Source organism: Oryx dammah, unplaced genomic scaffold (assembly GCF_014754425.2).
Source record: "Oryx dammah isolate SB20612 unplaced genomic scaffold, SCBI_Odam_1.1 HiC_scaffold_17, whole genome shotgun sequence".
NCBI lineage: Eukaryota > Metazoa > Chordata > Mammalia > Artiodactyla > Bovidae > Oryx > Oryx dammah.
The window spans coordinates 49,509,869-49,531,313 of NW_024070201.1; the positions used below are offsets into that span (position 1 = coordinate 49,509,869).

General features: G+C 50.3%; 3 protein-coding genes across 13 annotated transcripts; 1 reads left to right on the forward strand and 2 right to left on the reverse strand.

Moving 5' to 3' along the window:
- Positions 1-265: 265 nt before the first annotated feature.
- LAMTOR1 (late endosomal/lysosomal adaptor, MAPK and MTOR activator 1) lies at positions 266-6,716 on the reverse strand. The gene is made up of 5 exons (XM_040258752.1): positions 6,480-6,716; positions 1,987-2,132; positions 1,667-1,744; positions 1,196-1,322; positions 266-891 (listed from the first exon to the last, which is right to left on the reverse strand). Exons 1-5 carry the CDS (start codon positions 6,519-6,521, stop codon positions 799-801), a joined length of 486 nt encoding a protein of 161 aa, XP_040114686.1. The 5' UTR covers positions 6,522-6,716; the 3' UTR covers positions 266-798.
- Positions 6,717-8,403: 1,687 nt separating this feature from the next.
- LOC120876722 (transmembrane O-methyltransferase) lies at positions 8,404-12,276 on the forward strand. Its single transcript, XM_040258734.1, has 3 exons — positions 8,404-9,501; positions 10,599-10,795; positions 11,273-12,276. Exons 1-3 carry the CDS (start codon positions 9,243-9,245, stop codon positions 11,591-11,593), a joined length of 777 nt encoding a protein of 258 aa, XP_040114668.1. The 5' UTR covers positions 8,404-9,242; the 3' UTR covers positions 11,594-12,276.
- ANAPC15 (anaphase promoting complex subunit 15) lies at positions 12,271-15,550 on the reverse strand. Of its 11 annotated transcripts, none has more exons than XM_040258742.1 (5): positions 15,426-15,550; positions 13,761-13,885; positions 13,190-13,249; positions 12,740-12,877; positions 12,271-12,620 (listed from the first exon to the last, which is right to left on the reverse strand). In XM_040258742.1, exons 2-5 carry the CDS (start codon positions 13,878-13,880, stop codon positions 12,573-12,575), a joined length of 366 nt encoding a protein of 121 aa, XP_040114676.1. In that variant the 5' UTR covers positions 13,881-13,885; positions 15,426-15,550; the 3' UTR covers positions 12,271-12,572. The 11 variants fall into 11 exon arrangements, with proteins under 11 accessions (XP_040114676.1, XP_040114674.1, XP_040114682.1 ...); XM_040258740.1 differs by having other exon boundaries at positions 12,271-12,632; XM_040258748.1 differs by having other exon boundaries at positions 13,761-13,890; positions 15,426-15,546.
- Between the last annotated feature and the right edge of the window lie 5,895 nt (positions 15,551-21,445).

A 21,445-nucleotide genomic window follows, 5' to 3' on the forward strand; every position in this document is an offset into this window, starting at 1 on the left:
AGGCAATGCCCACAAGGATGATGACTGTCTCAGAGTCCAGCCTGTTCAGCTTTGATAGTGTTCCCATCGCTGGAGAAGGGACAAGCACAGTCTTATCCAATCTGAGGTTAGCGCGGGTCAAGTCTCAGCCAAGACCTGGGAATCTCCTGGATTCCATTTAGTGCCCCCAGAAGATACCCCCTCCCCCTTGTCCATCATGCCGCTCACAGATTGGAGTAGCCACGAGGAGGGTAGTGGGCAGGACAGACGGGCGGGAACCAACACACAGATGGATACATGTCCTTTATCGAGGATGACAAACCAAAACCAAAAAACCCCAAACGTAAAAACCCAGGGTGCTAGAAATACAAACTTAACTCGTTCAAATTCAAGCTCCTCCATACCCTGGTCACAGGCCCTCGTGAGGTGCATGGGAGCACCAAGTCAGGGACGGGGGACAGGAATGAGGCCAAGGAAGGGTGGGCAGGGGGCCCTAACAGGCCCCCTAGTGACCGCCCCCACACTGGCACCGCCACCTTCCCAGTGACGGGGAGAGCTACCAGGCCTTGTCCCTGTGACCCCCTACCCCACCCCTGGCCAGAGCTTCGAAGGCCAGTCCCAAATGGTTCTACCCTCCCTTGCTGCATCCTCACTTGCTCAGGCTTCTCGCCTCACTCTTCTCCTCCTCCTCCACTTTCTTCTGTGATTAGTAGCAGGTTAGGATACTGTATAAGCCGCAGTGTGGCTGGGGGCCAGGGGAGGCAGGGTGGAGATGGAGCGAAGAGAGGAGAAGAAGAGCTGTCCAGGGACCCCCTCTCTTCACGGGATCCCAAACTGTACAACCAGCTCCTCTTTTGCGTCCACACGGATCTGAGAAAGTGCACTGTAGGCATAAGCAGCTATCCTGGAGACCTGGGACAGGGGGACGGGGAGAGACAGAAACAGAGGAGTGAGAAGGGAGATCTGGAGTGGGAGAGGGGGACTGGATGGTAGGGAGGAGGAAACGATGGGGGACAGGGAGCCAAAGAGAAAGGCGTGGATGGGAAAGGCAGGCGGAAAGAACAAAGGGTAGAAAAAGAATAAAGGTTGAAGAGAGGGCATGGGGAGGAGAGAAAGAGTGAGGTGGGAGAGAGCAGGGCCCACAGGCTACCAGGTTCCCTCCCTCTAACTCTCCAGCTCCTCAGAGGCAGAGAGGGTGGGGTGAGGGGTGGCTCACCTGCTGCAAGTCAGAGAAGGGGACGGGCTCGCTGGCCAGCACTTGATGGGGCTGGCTGGTGAGAGACGGCAGCGGCGGCAGCTTCTTCCAATGGGTAAGGCTGCTGCTCAGCACAGCCAAACGGGTGCTGGCGGAGGGGAGGGGAGGGTGGGGACAGGCAGTCAGGCCACAGTAGTAGGCCCAACCAGCCCAGGCAGGCCTCATCCCTCAGACCAGAGAAGCAGGTGATGAGGCCTTAGATCGCCGCAAAGCCTCTCCAGGCCCACCTCCTTTGCTCTCCACACCCTTGGAGGTCATGGGGCAAGCTGGGTCAACATGAACATCGACTGAGGCACCCGAGTGATTTGTGGCCACCCTCCTGGGCCGCACCCAGACCAGGAGCCTGGACCGGGGCCAGGGCTCCACAGCTGGAGCAGAGGGAGGAGGAGGGAGGGCCCAGCAGCCTCAGGCTGCAAGTGGCCGGGAGCGCACCTGTACTGCCGCGCCCGGTCCATGTACTCGTGCTGCTCCATGCCCTGGGAGTCTGCAGCAGACACATCGATGATGTTGCTTTGGGGAAAGAAGAGAAAGGACGTGAATGGTGCTTCTGAGAGGGCCAAACAGACTCCCTGCCAGGTGACAACTCCAGGGCTATCTGACAATCGTGTCCTTGCCTGCCTACGGGAGCACAACTGGGCCCAGGAGTACCTCTTCCCACTGACCTGTCCCCTGCATCCTGGGTCTGGCCCCCCATCCCAGTCTTTAACACGCATGGAGGAGCGCTGTCCCAGGCCCGGTCCTGTGATGCCCACCTGGCTGTCTTGGCGAGGATGGAGGAGAGCAGCGCCTGCTCATCGGTGCGAGCAGAGGGCAGGCTGTGATAGTTGGGCTCGGCTCCATTGAGGGCTTTGGTGGGTGGGCTGCTAGGGTCCAGCAGCAGCTTCCGCTCCTCTCGGTCCTAGGAGAGACCACAGGGGAGACATCAGCCTCTCCTCTGAGCCCAGCTCTGACCTTTAACCACCAAAAATATTTCTATTAGGAACATCCCAAGTGCCCAACTGTATGGAAGCGTCCGCTCCAGGACCGAGATCCTGCTTGCCCTTGGGAGCTAGGCTGGTGGTGGTCTAGGATGAGCTAAAGTGGAACCAAGCAGTCCTAGGGGCCCTGAAAAGATGGACAGAGGCACAACGCAGGTATTTAGTCATGGCCTTGCAGCTTCAGGAAATAGCCCAGCACCTGGTAGAGAAAGGACACTGGAGGCTGGAAACCAGGGAAGGTGGAAAATACCAAAGCAGTGGGGTCTAGATGGGACACTGATACAAGTCAGGAGCCCGACTATGGCCCTTCTGATCCCCTAGACCAGATCCTCTCTGGTCAGACTGTCTCTCCCAAAGGCCCTGTGAGGCCAGACAAGGCCTTGGGCCCCAAGGGAAAGCAAGCTCAACCTCTCAATGGCCATTCCTCATATTATCTCAGGAGTCCCAGCTGCTGGCTCTGGGTCCTGCCGTCTAAGGGTGCCTTCTTGAGGGTAGGCCCCTTCTACTCTCAGGCGTTCACTCTCCTTTCCTCTTTGCGTGGGATTCCCAGAACCTAACTCGGTGCTCCCAGAGTGCCTTTACGGAGCTGCTCCTGCCCTCGCCAAGCCACCACACCTTTGTGAACGTGGCTTCCTTACTGTCAGCAGGCTTGTTTCTGCCGGCCCATGCCAATCACCACAACCCCTGAACTGACCTGAGACCAAACCAAGTCTCCCAGGTCCTATATAATGCTATGTGTTACTTCTCCTCAGCTTGTTTTAGTCCCTTGATCTAATCTACTGCGATCTTTTTGAATACAACCCTGCCTTGAGCCCATCAGCTGTAAATCCCTGCTGGCTTTGTGTCAGCTGCAAAATGGATAAGCCATCATGCTGCGTATCCAAAGTATAAAGAACAAGGGTACCCAGGATGATGCCAGGGACAAGGGGCCACCCTGGCTAGAGCTGACTCACCAGCCTTCAGTGCCAGACCACCAGACTCCTTAGTGCTCCATTCCAGGCCCATCTCAGTTCCTATTACAGTCTTTCACACTCGCAGGCTCCCAGCTCCCCTGCCAACAGCTCCTCAACTCTCCTTACACAGCACACTTCCTCCTGCCCCACCCTAGGCAAGGTCAATCCTTTCACATTACTCTTCTTTCTCAAGCCTAGGTTGCCCATGTCCTTTGTTCCCAACAGTGTGAGACAGAAGCTCTAGGCTCCTGCCTCATCAGCTCCCAACTCCTTTAGACACCCCCTGACCCACCTAAAACACAGGCTAAGTATTAAAGAACTTGAAAGACAAACTGTGTGCCAAAGATTAAACCATCTCTAAGGAAAGTTGGCTCCACAGTAAAGCCTGAGTCGCTTTCTATATGTCCATCTTTTCCCCAGCCCCACTTCAGACAGATGCTCCTGCAGGACAAGGCCACTTCTCCCCTATCCGGGGTCCTTCAAGAACAAGGCTGTTTTGGGTTTCAGTGGTAAAGAATCCACCTATCAACGCAGGAGAGACAGGTTCAATTCCTGATCTGGGAAGATCCTACTTGCCACAGAGCAACTAAGCCTGTGCGCCACAACTACTGAGCCTGTGCTCTAGAGCCCAGGAGGGCTCTGTGCAACTACTGAGTCCAAGTGCTGTAACTACTGAAGCTGGCATGCCCTAGGCCCAGTGCTCTCCAGCAAGAGAAGCCACCACAACGAAAAGCCCGCACACCGCAGCTTAGATGCTGCTCGCCACGACTAGACAAAAGCCCTCACGGCAGTGAAGACCCAGCACGGCCAAACAAAAGGAAAAGAACTAGATTCTCTTCCTGAGCCCTAAACTCGTTGGAGAGGCCATGCTACCACCATTAGAGTGGACAAATAACATCGCCCCCACCCCCAAGGCGGTGAATGTAACACAGGGGAGGGTTTTTCACACCAAGATTTGTCCTAAAGCCAGTGTCAACCTGGGAGGAATTTCCCCATCTTCTCTTCACAGACATGTCTGTGGTCTGCCTATGACTAGCCACCTGGTCTGTGGGCACAGCCAGAAGACACTGCTTAGCACAATGGACAGACAGGCCTTGGCAGCAGAACGCCTTACTTGGAGCACTTCCCAGTTTTGTGTGTGCACGTGTGTGTCTCCTCAATCGTTCAGTCGTGTTTGACTCTCGAGACCCCATGGACTGCAGCCCACCAGGCTCCTCAGTCCATGGAATTTTCCAGGCAAGAATACTGGAATGGGTTGCCATTTCCTACTCCAGGGGATCTTCCTGACCCAGGGATTGAACCTGCATTTCTCACATCTCCTGCAACGGCAGGTGGATTCTTTACCACTATGCCACCTGGGAAGCCCTCTGTTTTATAAGCTTGGCTAAATCACTTAGCCTCTCTCAACTTTTTCTTCACCTTTAAATAGACATAACTAGAACCTATATGACAGATGTTGGACAAGAGTCAAGCAAGATAACTGTAAAAGATCTTTGAAAACTGTAACATAATGTACATCTTTTTATTATTATAACAAAGAGTCCAATATGAGAATGGGAGAGAGGCCTGCCCAAGACCTGAGAGAGTGGACAGTGAATGGTTATGGCTTATAGACTAGGTAAGCAGACCTTCTCCACCTGAGGCCTCAAATCACCCAGGACAAGGATTTTCCTGGCAGTCCAGTGTTAAGACTTTGCCTTCTGGGGGAGGAGGTTCAATCCCTGGTCAGGGAGCTAAAATCTCACATGCCTTTTGGCCAAAAAGCCAAAACATAAAACAGAAGCAATACAGTAACAAGTTCAATAAAGAATTTTAAAATGGTCCACGGTCAAAAAAAAAAAAAAAAAAAAATCACCCAGGACTGATCAAGCACCATCTCTGGGTGCTAGGACCAGAAGTGAAAGCCCATCAAGGGGAAGGTGTAGACTCAGGAGAGTAGAAATTCCAAAAGCTGGTATCCTTTCTCACAAAAAGTTAACCCTTGACTCATTCTGTGCAAGAGTCCATTATTATACTTTATGGGACAACTTCCCATTAGGCCATAGCTTTCCTAGTAGAAACGAGTATTGTCTTCAATTTCTTACCGGAGGTGAAGTGTGAAGTACTGCCTGGATGGCATGCCTAAGATAAGGCATAGAAATATGAATATATGTTCACTGGGTGTTTGGAGACTTAGTGAGATCCAGGGGCCACCCGTGCCTCCCATACAAATGACTTTTTCCCAAGCTTAAGTCTTTGACCCAAAATAGATTCATGTGAGTCACTGGGGAAAGACCTACTTCCCCTATACCAGTGACATAATCCATTTCTGTGACCATCTACTTCTCTAGACTGTGAACTACTTGTTGAAATCTTTCTACAGTTTTCCTGTCAATATGTTTTGAAATGTAGAATCCAGGCTCAGTGGCAACCAAGACAGCAAGTGAGACTTAGGACTTCAAGCAAACTTAGGACTTCTTGAAAAGGTCTTCCCCTCCTCAAAAAGGTTAGGCAGGCAGGGCAGGGATTAAAGTGTAGCAAGAAGTGAGACTACACCAAGGGGAAGAGGCAGAATTTAAAACTGTACAGGCCGCCCCAACCTAACCCTTTCTGCCAAGGAATCAGATCTACAGCCGAATACCCGGAACACCCCTCTAGGTACAGGAGCCCGCAGGCCCCAGGCAGGGACTGCATTGAGGCAGGTTAAAGTGAGCTCCCATCCCACCTCTTTCCCCGCAATCTAGCAAAAGCTAAACCCGTTTCATTGCCTTCCAAATTCCCGTCTCAATGCCCTCATTGTGTCTATTAAATCCTTCACTGATCAGCTCAAATGACACCAACTTCCAGAGGCCTTCCCTAACTCCAAACCAGCAGTGACCTTCCTTCTTCAACCCCAGGATTCAGAGTATACACAGATTCCTGATTCATATCGGGGCAATCTAATTCAAGAGCCTCAGCTTACCCACCTCTACAATGGGTTCACAAAGCCCATTAATACAAGCATAGAGAAGGCACAAGAAGCTGGGAAGGGAGTGCTTCCCAGAGACGGAGGCTGAGGACCCTTCAAGTTGTAAACGTCTGAAAGTAGGGGAAGGGGCAGGAGCGAGCGGGACAGGCGGTTGCCTGCACATCTTAACGTCGGGGGTGTGCAGAAAGAACTCGGGCTTTAAAAGGAACAGGAGACAGGCCGGCGTCTCCTCTGTAATCTGTCCCCTCCGGGCCTCCGTACTCAGTAAGCCCTGCAGTCCAGGTGACCCTCGTCTGCACGCTTTTCTCTGGGCCCCATGCCCCAGGATCTCAGCCCTCATTCCCGAGCCCCGCCCGCGGCGGCCGCACCTGGTCCGAGTCCTCGTTCTCGCTGCTATAGCAGCACCCCATGGCGGGGGTCGGGCCGGGCGCTCAGGCCGCGCCGAGGAGGGACGGCGTCCGTCACGAGCCCTTCCGGTCACATGACCGGCACCAGGATCCAGCAAGTAACCACCGCCCCCGTGCCTACCCCTTCCCGGAGCGGCTTCGCAGCCGTGGCTGCCGCCAGAACCCAAGCTTCCGGCCCCGCCCCTACCGCGTGATCATAGCCAACCAATGGGAAGGCACACCCTGCGTGACAGGCCGTCAGACACGTGATGCAAGGAAAGGGAGGGGTGGGTCACATGACTTCAGCTTTTGCGGGTCTCAGCTGGAGACGTCCACTGCGGGGTGTAAAAGTCCTCGTGTGAAATATATGAGTTCCCGAAGCTACCAGGCTATATTTGTGGGGTAGTGAGTGAATTTATACCAGTTGCGGTTATGAAATACTCTCCTGAATGACATTAGAAGGGCAAGTGGAGTCCAGGCCTTACGCTCCAAGAGCGCAGTGTGGGTACACACCCATAGGGCCTAGTTGGCTGGCGCCAGGCCCGGGCTCACACAGCGGGTGTGGCACCCAACCTTGAGTAGGGCTCTGAGACTTCCTGGAAGAAGGGACTTTATACCTTCACAAACGGAAGCAGAGTGGAGCTCAATCCTGGTGGCGGAGGTAGAGGCCACCTCACTGATTTATTTGGCCTGAGGCATTTCTTTCAATCCTGCCTTTTTACAGCAGAGCAATCTAACACACTTCACTTTCACTTTTCACTTTACTGCATTGGAGAAGGAAATGGCAACCCACTCCAGTGTTCTTGCCTGGAGAATCCCAGGGACGAGGGAGCCTGGTGGGCTGCCGTCTATGGGGTGGTACAGAGTCGGACACAACTGAAGTGACTTAGCAGCAGCAATCTAACACACAAAGCTCATAGTCAGTGCTGTTAGAACCATTACACATCCTCCCTTGGACTCTGAACCCAAGTCCAAGACTGTCGTGCAAGATCTTGCAGATCCTGCTTTTCCAACCACAGGGAAATACTTAGGAAGTTTCCTGATTGACTTTCTGGTCTTTTCACCCATGGGCTGACACACTGTCTCCCCAACCTGGTCTGCTTGCCAAAAGTCCTGGTGTTCATGGAGCAGGCATTCTAGGAATCACATTATATTGTATTCTCTGTCCCTGTATCAGTCTCTTCTACCAAAGGTGAAGTTCCTGGGGACAGGGACAGGATCTGACTTTTCTCTGTGACTCGATCCTTAGCACTGGCTTAGAATTTGGAATTAATAAATTACAAGCTCCCAATCACCTTGGCTCACACCATAACCCATGTCTTGAATCAAGGGGTTGGAGGAAATGTCACCAAACCAAGTAGTTCTGTTATTCCCTCAAATCAAGGTCATGGAGTAGTTCTGTTATCCCTCAAATCAAGGTCCTGGAGTTCTGTAAGTTCTTTGAGGGATCCTGAAGGGTTGGAGGCAACTCCAGCACTTTCTGGGGCTGGTAACTTGAACCACAGGTCTCAGGTAACAACAGCAGCCTCAGCATCAATAATTGAGAGGAAGTCCAGCCTGCCTTAGGGTTCTTCCTCACCCCAAGGACTCCCCCTCCTGTCCTATGCTCTGATCTTCCCAAGCAGGAGCCTGCAGCCCAGGTAAGCAGGGCCCTGGAATGTGGGTTCCCAAGCACACGAGTTCAGATTCACCATCACCCACCTACCTATGGACTTCCCTTGTGGCTCAGCTGGTAAAGAATCTGCCTGCAATGCAGAAGATCTGGGTTCAATCCCTGGGTTGGGAAGATTCTCCTGGAGAAGGGAAAGGCTACCCACTCCAGTATTCTGGCCTGGAGAATTCCATGGACTGTATGGTCCATGGGGCCGCAGAGTCGGACACAACTGAGCAACTTTCACTTCACTTCACCTACCTATTAACCCCATTCATACATGCTTTTTAGTCACCCCCCCCCAAACTACCACCAGTGGCCTCAAAAGGGTAAAAAGGTCCAGGGCACGGGAGAAGATAGGGTCCATAGGGATAGAGGGGTGGGTGTCTCAAGATGAGGGAGAGAAAAGAGGCTGAGTTAGGGGAAAGTGTGTGCTGTGTGTCTATGTGACTGTGAAGGGAATTCTGAGAGAGGACAGAGGAGGGGAGTGCAGGAGAGGGGAGACAGAACTGGGGAATAAATATGCCAATCAAGGACCATTCTCACCTTCCAGGGAAATGCTGACAGAGGGAGAGTTCTGTGGTGGTAAGGATATCTCATCCTTATGGAGTATTTTGATGGCCTTTTACTGACACAGAGCAGTGACAGTGAAGGAGTTCCTGACTACAAAGATGTGCTATTTTGCTACACAGTAATGGGTCAGAGACCAAGCAGGCGTTGGGTAAGGTGGGAGGAGAACTCAGACAGGAACTGGTGAAAGGGGTCCTGAAAAGGGAGACTACAGAGATAATACAAAACTGATGAAGGGAGCAAGGTGAAGATGAACCAGGGTCCAGAAGTGGGAAGAGATGGTTTGGGATTGGGTGCTGAACTTAGGTGGCATGCAGTCCTTGAAAGTGTATGGGCTTGGAATCAGACCAGCTTGGATTCAAATCCTGGTTCTTCTCTGTGATTCTGGGCAACGAACTTAGCCTTTCTGAGCCATGGTGTGTAAAATACGGGGATAATTGCCACTGGTAAGGGCTGCACAAATGACAGGCAAATGACGTGTGGGTTTCGCTCCTTTCCTCCACCCCAGGGCCCAGGTAGGGACCATGTCCCCTGCCATCGCGCTGGCCTTCCTACCCTTGGTAGTGACATTGTTGGTGAGGTACCGGCATTACTTCCGACTCCTGGTTCACACAGTCTTGCTCCGGAGCCTCCGAGATTGCCTGTCAGGGCTGCGGATGGAGGAGCGGGCCTTCAGCTATGTGCTCACCCATGCCCTGCCTGGGGACCCTGGTCACATCCTCACCACTCTGGACCACTGGAGCAGCCACTGCGAGTACCTGAGCCACATGGGGCCTGCCAAAGGTCAGTGTTTCCTAGCCTTCTGCTCCGGGAAGCACCTCCAAGATGGTGAAGGCAGATTCACAATCTGCCATTGTCTTACTGGGTGACTTGAGCAGATTCTTGATCTTCAATGGATCTCTTTTTTTCTCCTCTGGAAAGGAGGAAGCTGGGTAAAATTACTCATTCATCCAGTAAAATTTACCACCTGTTTTGTATCAGGCATGTGCTAAGTGCTGGGGAAGAAAGAGGTAGAAGCCACAGGGATGAATCAGCCACAAAGGCTGGCCTCAAAGGGGGCATAATACGGGGGAATAAACATGTCAGCACATAATCCATAACCTTGTAATTATGTAACCTATGTAATTCTCCCTCACCTTGGAGGCTCCCCTGTCCCATTCAGGGTAGCTGTCTGCTTGGATCTGTCTGAATCCCATCTCCCAGCACATGTGTTTTGGAGTCTTATTTAAGAGATTCATCTAATTCAATGGTTAGAAAGATATTTCAAGGAACAAAACAAGGGAGAATGAAACTGGAAGGTCTAACAAAAATCTCTTAGGATTTTCGTGGTGCTTTCCACCTGGGCCCTCCCAGAGAAAGCAACATTTGAACTGAGCCTAGAGTGATTGCTTTCGAGTTGGCCAGGTAGTTGAGGATAGTGGTGGAGCAGGACAAAGCCAGCCGTGTATCTGAATGTGGCATGAAGGAATGAGCCAGCATGGTTGACTCTGGGCGCAGTCGTTCAGGATTGTTGTGGTGGGAAGAACTGAGAGCTGAAACCGGAAAGGAAGGACAGGATCAGGTTTAAGAAAGTTCTGAATGTCGGGCTGAGGATCCCATGTTCGATCCCATGTTCAATCCCAAAGGCCTTTAGGATCATAGGAAACAACAGGAACCAATAGGGTCAGATTTGTTAGAAAGATTCCTAGTGGCTGGTGTGAAGGAGGCAAGCTTGGAGGGGCAGGGAGACCAATGGGGCTACTAGGACTATAACCCAAAAAAGAAATGAGATTCTAGCCAGTTGGGGGCTGCAGTGAGGCAAGTGGGCATTTAAGACCCCTTTCTATGAGGCCCCCTGCATCGTCTCCCATGTCTGCTGCAATAGCCACTTCCTCCCACAGGGCAGATCCTGATGCGGCTGGTGGAGGAGAAGGCCCCTGCCAGAGCACTGGAGCTGGGCACCTACTGTGGGTACTCCACACTGCTTATTGCCCGTGCTTTGCCCCCTGGGGGTCGCCTTCTCACCGTGGAGCAGGATCCACGCACAGCAGCAGTGGCTGAAAAACTCATCCGCCTGGCTGGCTTTGACGAACACACGGTCAGGCCCCACCTCCCCAATCCTGATCTCTTTCCTACCACCCTTGGCCTTACACTAGTCAGCCTCCCCCATCTCCCACCTAGGAGAAATAAACAGCTCCTCTTAGGAACTATGACCTTGGAGAGTGTATGAGTTCTTATCTTCCTCTTTCAAGTCACTGGCACATATTTGCTGCTGGATGACAAAGCAGCAGTTAAGAGGAAAGTCTCTGGAACCCATCTAGGTCCAAACCTTAGTCTGCCTCTTGTTAGTTATGTGATCCTGGGCAAAGCACTTGTCCTTTGAACCTCAGCTTCTTCAGTGGTAAAATGGAAATCACAATTCTGGTTCTGATTTCTTGTTCTGAAGCCAGAGGAAATAGAACACACATGGGGACCTTGGCCAGGGCCTGGCACAAAATATGCCAAATGCTAGTGGGGTCTGGTGTGGGAGAACAGTCGTCCCTCCCAATCTCACCTCCAGTGTCTCCCCCCACAGGTGGAGCTCATCGTGGGGAGATCAGAGGAGGTGATCCCACGCCTAAGAACCCAGTACCAGCTGAGTCGGGCTGACCTGGTGCTCCTGGCGCACCGGCCCCGATGTTACCTGCGGGACCTGCAGCTTCTGGAAGGCCATGCCCTGCTGCCAGCTGGTGCCACTGTATTAGCTGACCATGTGCTCTTCCCTGGCGCACCCCGCTTCCTGCAGTATGCCAAGAGTTGTGGCCGCTACCGTTGCCGCCTCCACCATACTGGCCTCCCTGACTTCCCTGCCATCAAGGATGGCATAGCCCAGCTCACCTACGCGGGGCCTGGCTGAGTCCAGGTGCAGAGGTACTTACTGCTGCCTCCCCCTCCCCCTCCCCAAGCACAGACCTCAGAATATCCCCTCCCCTCCATTCCCTGCTTGTGGATTGACACATGCTGGGCTCAGGGCTAGAGGGGCTCTCTTTCCACCTCTGTCCCACTCTGGCTCCACACTAACCTGAGGCCTCAAGTTCTGTCAGGCTGTGTGATTCCATTGGTTCCTCTCCTTCCACTCTAGAGTCATGGACTGACAGACAAGAAGCTTGAGCGCCGAACCCAGCCCTGTCACTGATTTGCTGGGTTACTCCATGGGAGTCTCTGCCCTGTTTTGAGATTTAATCTGTTCTAACACCAAGGAGGTTGACTAGGAGAGTCCCAGGGGCCTCTCAGTTCTGGGCCTCAGAGAACCTGCCCCCGACTCTCCCCAACCCCATGCTATTTTGGGTGGAATCAAAGGAAAACAGTAAACACTAAGTTAGAGGGCTCGCAGGAATGGCTGGGTGCAAGCTGGGCCAGAGGAAATGGCAGTGGAGCCTCAGATGACAGCCAGGGATACTATGGCCTTCCCTAGCCCCAGCCCACATGGCCAGGTAGATCTGCCTGAAGTCCCTTGAAAACCCTTTCCCCAAAGCTCAAGAGAAGATGCTGGACTCCTCCTCTAGGTTCCACCAAGAAATAGGGAATAGACATGGGGAAAAAAATCAGTCCTGTGTCTTTATTAAAGAAAGTTAGAAAGAGACTAGATCTGACAAACAACGGGTGAGATGCTGGCTAGAAGGGAGTGGGCTGGGCTTAGGCCCTGGGGATTCAAGGGCAGACTGATGGCCTGGGAGGGACCAAGAAGATCAGGTCCTGGCAGCAGCTGAGGAAGTGCCCGAGGATGAGCATTCAGGCACTGGGGTGGGGCATGGGGGTGGGTGATCAGCTGGTTCTGCAGGGAGTCCAGGGCCATCCTTGGACCCCTTTTCTTGAGACCACCTTTTCTTGTCTACCTAGATCATCCACTGGTCCTGATCCTGTTCGTTGCCTTCCATGTCCACCTGCAGAGGAGGCTGGGTGTGGGTGGGGAGGGGCCTCAGCCACCCAGCCAGCCCCAGTCCCAGGTCCTGCCCCTGGCAGGATCCAGGGTTTCCATTCCCTTGGCTACACCCCTGCCTACCTCATTGACCTCTCCGTCATCAGGTGACTCATTGTAGTCATTCATCTCATCCATGTCCTGCATGTCCTCGTCATCCTCTGAGTCCTCTTCACTGTCCTCGTCGTCGTCTTCATCTTCCTCTTCCTCGTCGTCATAGTGCTGGTGAGGCAGGGAAGAGCCTGGAGGTTCTATAGGTCTGCCTGGGCCACTGCAAGGACTGGCCCACTTGGAGCTTCTCTCTGGGGCCAATGAATGAGCTCCACTCCCTGATCCTGTCCCACTCGAGTCTAGCTGGTTGGTGCACTACCTTAGTGCTGGGCCCACTACCCACCCTCTCTCTTACCTCCTTCTGGCCTCCACCAGAGTTGAAGACCACACCTACTCTGGAGTCAGAGGTCAGACTTCCAGAATTAGAGCAGAGCTTCCGTCCACCTGAGCCCCACATAGGCCCCACCTGCTGGAGCCACTCACCTCTGAGGCCGGCTTGCCAATAGGTACCAGGTTGTTGTCTTTCTCTGCAATGCTCTGGAGCTGTGGCCAAACAGGGAGGAGAGCAAGGCTGGGGCCCAAGCAGGGCAGTCAAAGGCATGGCACTCACCTGCCCTGCCCCCAAGAAGACCCCCAAGTGTGGAGGAGAAGCTTCCTTACGACTCTCAGGAAGATTCAGTCTCTTTCCTGTCATCTGCCACTTACTTATGAATTTGATCTAGCTTTGTAAACTCTCTGGTTTTTGGTTTCCTTATAAGATTATGGTGAGGATGAAGTGACACTACCAGCCTAGAACATGGCATCTGCAAGGTCCTCGACAGACAGTCAAAAAATACTTCCTGTGTTGTAGGGAAAAGAGCCTGGGCTCTGATCTGGCCTAGAGGTCCCACAGTCTTCAGCAAATTAGGGAAACACAAAGGTGAGAACCTAGGCCCCCAGCTCAGGACAAAAACCTCCCCCAGGGCAGATCTGCAGAGGAGGGCCAGGTTAAGGCCAGAGAAGGGGAGTGGGGAGCCTGACTGAAGCGCCCCTGCTGTGCTAGGTTCTCACTCACCCAGGCCTGATGCTGCTGTTCTTGCTGCTGCAGCTCTGTCTCCTCCACACAGGGTCGATCCAAATTAAACCACAGTGTCTCAGTCACACGGGGGAAGAGTGAGGGGAACAAGGTGGACATGGCTCCTAGACTGAGGGAAAGGGTCAGGTGAATCCAGCTCTCTCAGATGTGTGTGGTTTTAGATTTTATTTGCTGACATTTTGACTTGGGGATTAGATGGAGTGGACAGTAGCAGAGACGCACTCCTACCCTGTGGGAATCAGACAGACCTGGGTTTGAGTCCTGGCTCCACCACTTACTAGCTATTTGACCTCGGCCAAGTCACTTAACCTCTGAGCCTCAGCTTCCTCATCTGTAAAATGGGACAATAACAATTACCACCCTCACCATTATTCTTGGGAGAAGGAAATAGCAACCCACTCCAGTATTCATGCTTGGGAAATCCCACGGACTGAGGAGCCTGCGGGGCTATAGTCCATGGGGTCGCAATGAGTCGGACACGACTGAGCGACTTCACTTCACTATTATTCTAACAATTAGTAATTTACTTTATGGATAAGTAAAGCTGTTTGTAAGCTGTTCAAGAAAGGAAGAGAATGGAAGCCAAATGTAGAGAGAGGAAACCAGAATGCAGACTGGCATTACAAAATTCAAAATTAAAGATGGCAGAACTCTACTGAAACTACCTCTACCCACTCCAAACACCAGACCTACTTTTTGCTCCTCCATACTGACCCAGCCCACACCTACCCTGTGTCAGAAATTTAGGACACGAACCACCTCTATAATGAACCACAGCCAAACTGGGGGGCAGGGAAGGGAAGTGTTACCACGTGTCAGTAAGACATTCTAAAGGTATGAGTAAATAAGTAGATGAAAGACTGAATAGATGAACTAACATGTGAGAGAATACATAAACTCAGCTCGGCTTAAGCGGCTGAGGGAGCTGACAAGGGAGGGAGCTGACAAGGGAGGTCCCAGAGAATCTGAATTAAAACTTTTCAGCTCACAGGAAAACTGAGGCCCAGCAACAGGCAACGACTGGCTCTAGGTCACAAGGTAAACAGGGGGGAACGCTTGCGGGGAGTAGATCCAGGCCAGGCACGAGAGATGAGGAGAAAAGGATCTATGTCTAATTCTGTTCTTGCCCTAATTTATTTGACCAATCCGGGGCTAGCTGCTGCCCTTCCGTGTACCGCAGCTTCCCGGCGGGTCTAACAGGATCAATAACACCCGTCCCCCTCCCCTCGAAGTACTGAAAGGCCAAAGAACGCGGCTCCGAAAGACCAACCCATCGTCGTAAAATCACCACCCATTCTCTGCTTATTATTATAACAATCGTGGAATTGACCAACAAGAAGGCAGGGGCGGGATTCGGACAGGCATTTGCCCTTATAGGGTCGCTAATCGCGAAAGGAGGGTAAGGCCAATTAACTGGAAGAAATGCTGAGTGACTGGAAGTCGTACCAATGAGTGACGGGTCTTGTGTGACGGGGTGGGGCTTACTCTCGAGGAAGCGGCCAATGAGTTGGCGCGCTTTAATGTTAAGGGGAGTGTGAGCAGGCAGCTCCAGAGGAGGCGGATCAGGAGAATGGGGTTTCTCTGGGGTAGGGAGGGAAGGAGGGACGAGGAGTCAGGAGCCGCAGCCTAAGCTTCTGTACTTACCGCGCCGGGAGGCGGCAGCCGGCGGCGACCCGGAAGCACTTCTTTCTGCCTGACCGGAAGAGCCCACCAGAACCAGGGACACACCAAACGCATGCGTGTTTGCTCTTCTTTTGTTTCCCGCTCCCGCCCCACCAGAGTGGAAGTGACGTTCCATACGTCGGTCACGTGCTGGGTGGAAATTTGGCGCGCCAGCTCTGTCGGCCCTGTAGCCCCGCCTGTCTCTCCCCAGGCCGTATTTGCTGGCCAATCCCTGCTGAAAAATAGCTGGCAGCGACCAGTGTTAGTACTAGGACTGTTTGTTGTGCTGCGTACCAGGAAAATTAGTCTACTTCTACCTCAGAATCGCTGGTGATTTTACCCCTCGCCGTTCCTGTCTGTCCTTTCCTTCCTTCAGTTTCCCGTTTTGGTGCATACATTCATTTATGTATGCCTTCAACGGAAATATTTGGGTCCCTATTATATTCTGTATTCCAGGCCCTGCTAGAAGCGGGAGCTAAATCTAGGAACATGGTCCCTGCCCTCAAAGACCTCAGAGTCAAGTAGGGAAGCCAGACTCTGCTAACGTGCAGTGGACTTCCTGGTCTTTTTTGGGGGGCGGGGGCGGGGGTCGCCCCCGCCCGGAACGGGCAGCCCCAGGGAATGTGGGATCTTGTTCCCTGGCCAGGGATCCAACCAGCACTCTCTGCATTGGAAGCGCTGACCGCCAGGAAAGTCCTTTCACTGGTCTCAAAATTGCCTTTCCAGGTCTGCATTCCAGATTTTGTAAGGGCTGGAGTGTTTACTCAGTTTCAGGCGCAGCATTCTGCTACTGGGGAATTGAGTTGCCCTCTCCAGGTCTGGGCTAAATCCGCTTAGGGGTCAGCCTTGTCACATCTCTCCCACTCCTTTGCTGATGCCTTCATTCTAACCGCTGTCTGACTCAGCTTCCCCTTCAAAAATCATAATACATTCTGGCAACGGAAGTCCTTCAAACCCAGTGCCCATTAAGCTCCATCACGCACCAGCCCATTTCAAGGCCAGCAGTCATCCATCATTTCACTACTGCCTTGACCCAATGTGTGCCTTTTAACGAATCCTTTTTTCTATGTCTGGACTCCGTTTCCTCTTCTGCCCAGGCTTCTTTCTACCTTGGACTGATGTGAGAATTTGATAAGATAAGAGTTAGTGTACTGTGCATATGGACTTACATTGTTTCCAAGCAGTTCTGGTTGTTATAAAGTTTTTCATTAAAGAGTAAAATTTGGCCCTTGGAAATGTCCACCTTTTTTTTTTTTTTTTTTATTCATTCAACCAGTATCTACCGAGTACCTAATTATATGCCTGTCATTATTTTAAGTAAAGAATGTACAATAGTGAACAAAACAGAACAATAACAAAATCATGAAGAGACTCACGGTGCTTTCATTTTAATGAGAGAGATAAAAAGATATAGTTTTAAGATTGCAGTAAATACTAAGGAGAAAAAATAAATCAGAGAAGTGGGAATAAAATGTTGGTAGAGGAGATGTTTTATCTTAGAGGGCCAAGGAAAACCTTACTGGGAAGGTGACTTTTGAGTAAAAGTTCTGAAGAAAAAAAGACGGGCACTATTCTGATATTTACGGAAGAGCATCAAGGTAAAAGCAAGTGCAAAGAGCCTCCAATGGCTGGAGCGTAGTGTTTTATGGAGAGAAGGGGAGAAGATGAGGATAGAGATAGGAGCCAGAGAGGACAGCTTCACAGATTACAATAGCACTTTGGCTTTTACCCCATGTTCAGGATCCCTTGAAGGGTTATGAGCAGAGGATCCACACAACCTGATTACATTTTAATAGAGTTACTCTGGCAATTTTACAAAGAGAAATTCAGCTGGGGATAGTGGCAGAAGCAGGAAAAGACAGAGGTGCTGGTTTGGGGGAAAACATCTGGAGTCATTTTTGAGTTTGAGATGTCCTTTGGGATGTTGAGGGAGTGGGAGGGAAAACAGTTCTGAAGGTGGAGGGAGACATCAAGACTGGAAACAGCAGTTTAAAGAGTCATCAGCACATGGTTGGTGTTTAAAGCCACCAAAGGAGTGAGTGTAGATGAAAGAACATTTCCTTCAAAATTCAGAATTTTGAGGAAACTAGGAAAAGCAGAAAACTAGACTGAGAAGGGCCAAAAAGATAAGCAGAAACCCAGGTAAGTTGGGTGGTGTCCTGGAAGCCAAGTAAAGAAAGGGGTACCAGGAGGAGGTAGTGTACTGCATTGTACTGGGGTTCTGTATAAAATTATTTCTGTTTCCTCAGCAGACCATGAGCTTCTTGAGGGCAGACACTGAGTGGTTTCTAAATCCTCAGAACCCAATCTGACCTCTCCCTTCTTTTCGATCCCTTCTCTCTCCTTCAGTGTTCCCATCAGTTGCTCCTTCTGCTTCTTAATTTAGTAACAAAGTCCCCATGCCTGGCACTGGTTACCTCCATGCTTCCTGATGGCTCTGGTCTGATGGAAATTCCCCACTAACAGACACTTTCTTACCTAGATCCTCAGCCAGGTTCATCAGGCCATGGTGGCTAGGGGAAGGGGGAAAAGGAGAAGGAGGAGTGGAAATTTGATGTGATACCCTATTTTCGGCTCAGGAAACTGAGTCAACGATGGTGCCATTTGCTTTACATGCATTATCCACTATTTATCCTTGCCAAGTGTTTGACTTTTTTTCATTTCATTTCAAGGATGATAAACTAAAGCTCTAAGGGAATTTCCTGATGGTCTGGTGCTTAGAACTCCATGCTTTAACTGCCAAGGGCTCAATCCCTGGTTGGGGAACTGCAGGATCCTGCAAGCCTCGAGGTACAGACAAATAAATAAATAGAGACTCTCACTTGTTCCACTGTTTGATCAATATTGTTTGAGTGCCAGCTGAGTTCTAGACACCTTGACAGGCCCTGAGGACAAAGATGAAGTAGAAATAATCCGTGTTCTAGAGAAAAATACAGTCTAGTGAAAACTAAGATAGTTATAGACAATTATAGGAGACAGTAGTCAACATTAAAATTAGTGTATAAGGAGAGTGTTATAGGAGCACAGAGGAAGGAGAGATGAATGGGTTCTGGATAAAATGAGTTTAGATTTTGTTTGAGGAAAGGAAACATTTGAATGGGCCTTGAGGGATGAATAGGAGTTTACCTGCTAGACAAGTGGGAGAAAGGGATGCACAAAAAGGCTAATGCATGGAGTTAAAATCAGATGATGTATTGGAGAATAATGAGAAAATTTTTACACTGAACTAGGTATCTGGGGATAGAAAGAGATGAGAAAGAATGTTAGGGGGACTCTGATGGCATAGGGCTTTGGTGGCCATAAGATAGAGTGGATAGGATGAGAGTTGGGCATCCTGGGATTTATCTTGGCTCTATGACTGACTTCTGGAGACCCTAGGCAGGTCCCTCCCCATCCCCCCGCTTTCATTTTCTCTAGCATAATATCCAAACCATGTGTCCAGCTCTGGTGTGAGTCCCTGGAAGGCACTACCCTGAGCAGACCCTTTCTCTCTCTCCTTGTTTTTTTTTTTTTTTTGACTGTGTCATAGGGCATGTGAGATCTTAGTTCCCAGATCAGGGATCACACCCATGTCCCCTGCATTGAAAGGTGGATTCTTAACCACTGGCTTTTCAGGGAAGCCCCCAACCTGGCCCTTTCTGTCTTCAGATGTTACCTGCTCCTTCATTGGGTTTTACACAAACCAGGGCCTGGGCTGAAAGCAGAAGGCAGGATGGAGATAGGTATTTCCCAACAGTCAGAAATAAATCCAAAGCCGCAGGCTGGAGTGATGTCCATGGCTCTATGCAGAGACTTCTCCAGGATCCAGGATGGTTTATAGCTGAGTGATGTGAATTCAATGCTAGTGAGACCTGCTTTCATGGTCCTTGAGGAGTATGGCTGGCCCCAGTAGAGGACAGAAGAAAATATCACAATTACCATCTTTTATGTATTCCAAGGGATAGTTGGTCTCTAAAGAGCTTTCACACCTGTCATTTCCTCTTATTCTCACCCCAGTCCTGGAAATCCTGCTCCCAGTTAGCTAGCATATGAGGAATATGAGGTTCCGAAAAGTGAAGTGACTTTTCCAAACTGAAGCCACAACTCAAGAATGTCAATCTTGCATTCGCTGTACAAAGCTTTCTTATTAGCCAGTCTGTGCTTAGTGATGGGGACACACAGAGGAGTCATATCTGAGTCCTCATCCCCTGGAAGTCCCCCGTCTAATTTGGAGGCATAAAGCAAATCATTAGGCCCTTGAAGGCCATATTTTACAAACTTTACAGCATTACATAGTTACTGTAGTTAACAATACTATATTGTATATGTGAAAGTTACTAAAAAAGTAGATCTTAAATGTTATCATAAGAAAAAGAATGTTTGGTGACAAATGTTGACTGAACTTACTGTGGTGATCATTTTGCAGTACATACAAACATTGCATCATTATGTTATACATCTTGTATGAATACGTTATATGTCAAATATATCTCAGTTTTTTAAAAAAGCAAAGAATGTTGTCTACAGCCTGAAATCTACAGAATAGCCCAATCTCAAGGCTCTGGCCTTTAAGAGTATATATAACACTTTCCCCTTCATATGGAAATAAAAATTTGCAGAACAGAGAATACCATTTGTCTTGTTGGCGGTTTACAGGAACATGGTGACCTGACTTAAGGGGTCAGCTGCAAGAAAACACCATTCCTACACCAAGAAGTTGGCAACAACCCACCATGCCTCTGCCTCATGTTGCCTTTAAAAATGCCTTGCTGAAAACCTTCTGGGAGTTCAGTGCTTTTGCAGGCATGAGCCACCCATTGAGCCACTCTCCTTGCATGGCCCTGAACTAAACCTTTCTCTGCTCCAAACTCCAACATTTCAGGGCTGTTTGGCCTCACTGTGCATTGAGCACAGGAACTTGCATTCAGCAGCAATTCTGACAAGAAGTCAGCCCTAGGAGTCTGCACCTGTGGCAGGCCGATCCCGGCCAGACAGCCCCTTGCCTGAATTCCCAGCAGCTGCCAGAGCTCATTTCCCTCCAGGAATCCTGGAGGCACTTTCTCTGATAAGCACACAGAAACTTGCTCAGCAACAGTGCTCCCGCTTGGCCCCTACTTGCATGGAGGATTTGCACATATTTGCTTACTATAGCTAAGGCTTCCTCACTCTGATCAAAGCAAAAACACAAAGTGGGAAGAGAGGCCCTGTGTATGAGATGGCAAGGCTGAGGGGACACAAACATGCACATACAGTCACCAGTGCAAGTCGGGAGCCAGCGTGAGGAACTCTGCCCATAGCAAAGGTCATGAGGAAGGAAGCTTGGCATATGCAAAGGCGTGATCAAGCCTCAGGAAACCCACTGTTCCCGAGCATCTATCCCCAAAACCAGAGTAGTTTACAGGGGGCTCTCCCCCATAACCATTTCTCTCGGAGAAGGAGTTAACTTGCAGCTCCAAGTTAATAAAAATTCCTGGGCGTGACAAGAGTATTTCAACTTACGAACTCTGAAGGTTTTCTGGCCTGCCTGATCAGGTTCGTCCAGCCGCATGTGATTGTTTACAGCCTCCCAACTGTGAGAGGCACGGGATGTTTTAAAACTTTCTAAATACAGACTCTTTTGAGAAGTTAGAAGATCATTAGTATAGTATTAGTGGGTTGATTAGGAATTATATTGGTGAAGGGTTTTTTCATTTGTCCTGCCAATAATTACTGCTAATTCCCTGCCCTGGGTGTGACAAGGGTGTCTCAGGTCAAACCTCTCTGCTGACAGACTAGCTCGTGTGACAACCTCTCAACCATAAACAGCACAGAGAGTTTGGAGTATTAGCATAGGGGTTTTTTCATTGATGAGTCAATGATTGCAGACCAGGCCTCCATATCCTTAGGCACCTGGGAATATATTAATCAATGTGTTTGGAATATAGAAAAGGAAATATAGTAGTTTTTTGATGTTAGTAATACTAGACTTTGAGTTAATGAATTTTCTCTTTTGTTATAGATCACTGTACTTTGTTATAAATCAC

What these genes read in the sequence shown, in the direction of transcription:
- LAMTOR1 (XM_040258752.1), bottom strand. Translation starts at nt 6,521, where the DNA reads ATGGGGTGCTGCTATAGCAGCGAGAACGAGGACTCGGACCAG. An exon ending in AGAACGAGGACTCGGACCAG is followed by an intron (nt 2,133 to 6,479) that starts GTGCGGCCGCCG and finishes GGTCTCTCCTAG; the next exon opens with GACCGAGAGGAGCGGAAGCT. An exon ending in ATCCTCGCCAAGACAGCCAG is followed by an intron (nt 1,745 to 1,986) that starts GTGGGCATCACA and finishes CTTTCCCCAAAG; the next exon opens with CAACATCATCGATGTGTCTG.
- LOC120876722 (XM_040258734.1), top strand. Translation starts at nt 9,243, where the DNA reads ATGTCCCCTGCCATCGCGCTGGCCTTCCTACCCTTGGTAGTGACATTG. An exon ending in CCACATGGGGCCTGCCAAAG is followed by an intron (nt 9,502 to 10,598) that starts GTCAGTGTTTCC and finishes TTCCTCCCACAG; the next exon opens with GGCAGATCCTGATGCGGCTG. An exon ending in CTGGCTTTGACGAACACACG is followed by an intron (nt 10,796 to 11,272) that starts GTCAGGCCCCAC and finishes CTCCCCCCACAG; the next exon opens with GTGGAGCTCATCGTGGGGAG.
- ANAPC15 (XM_040258740.1), bottom strand. Translation starts at nt 13,880, where the DNA reads ATGTCCACCTTGTTCCCCTCACTCTTCCCCCGTGTGACTGAGACACTG. An exon ending in AACAGCAGCATCAGGCCTGG is followed by an intron (nt 13,250 to 13,760) that starts GTGAGTGAGAAC and finishes GTTTGGCCACAG; the next exon opens with CTCCAGAGCATTGCAGAGAA. An exon ending in ATGACGGAGAGGTCAATGAG is followed by an intron (nt 12,633 to 12,739) that starts GTAGGCAGGGGT and finishes ACCCACACCCAG; the next exon opens with CCTCCTCTGCAGGTGGACAT.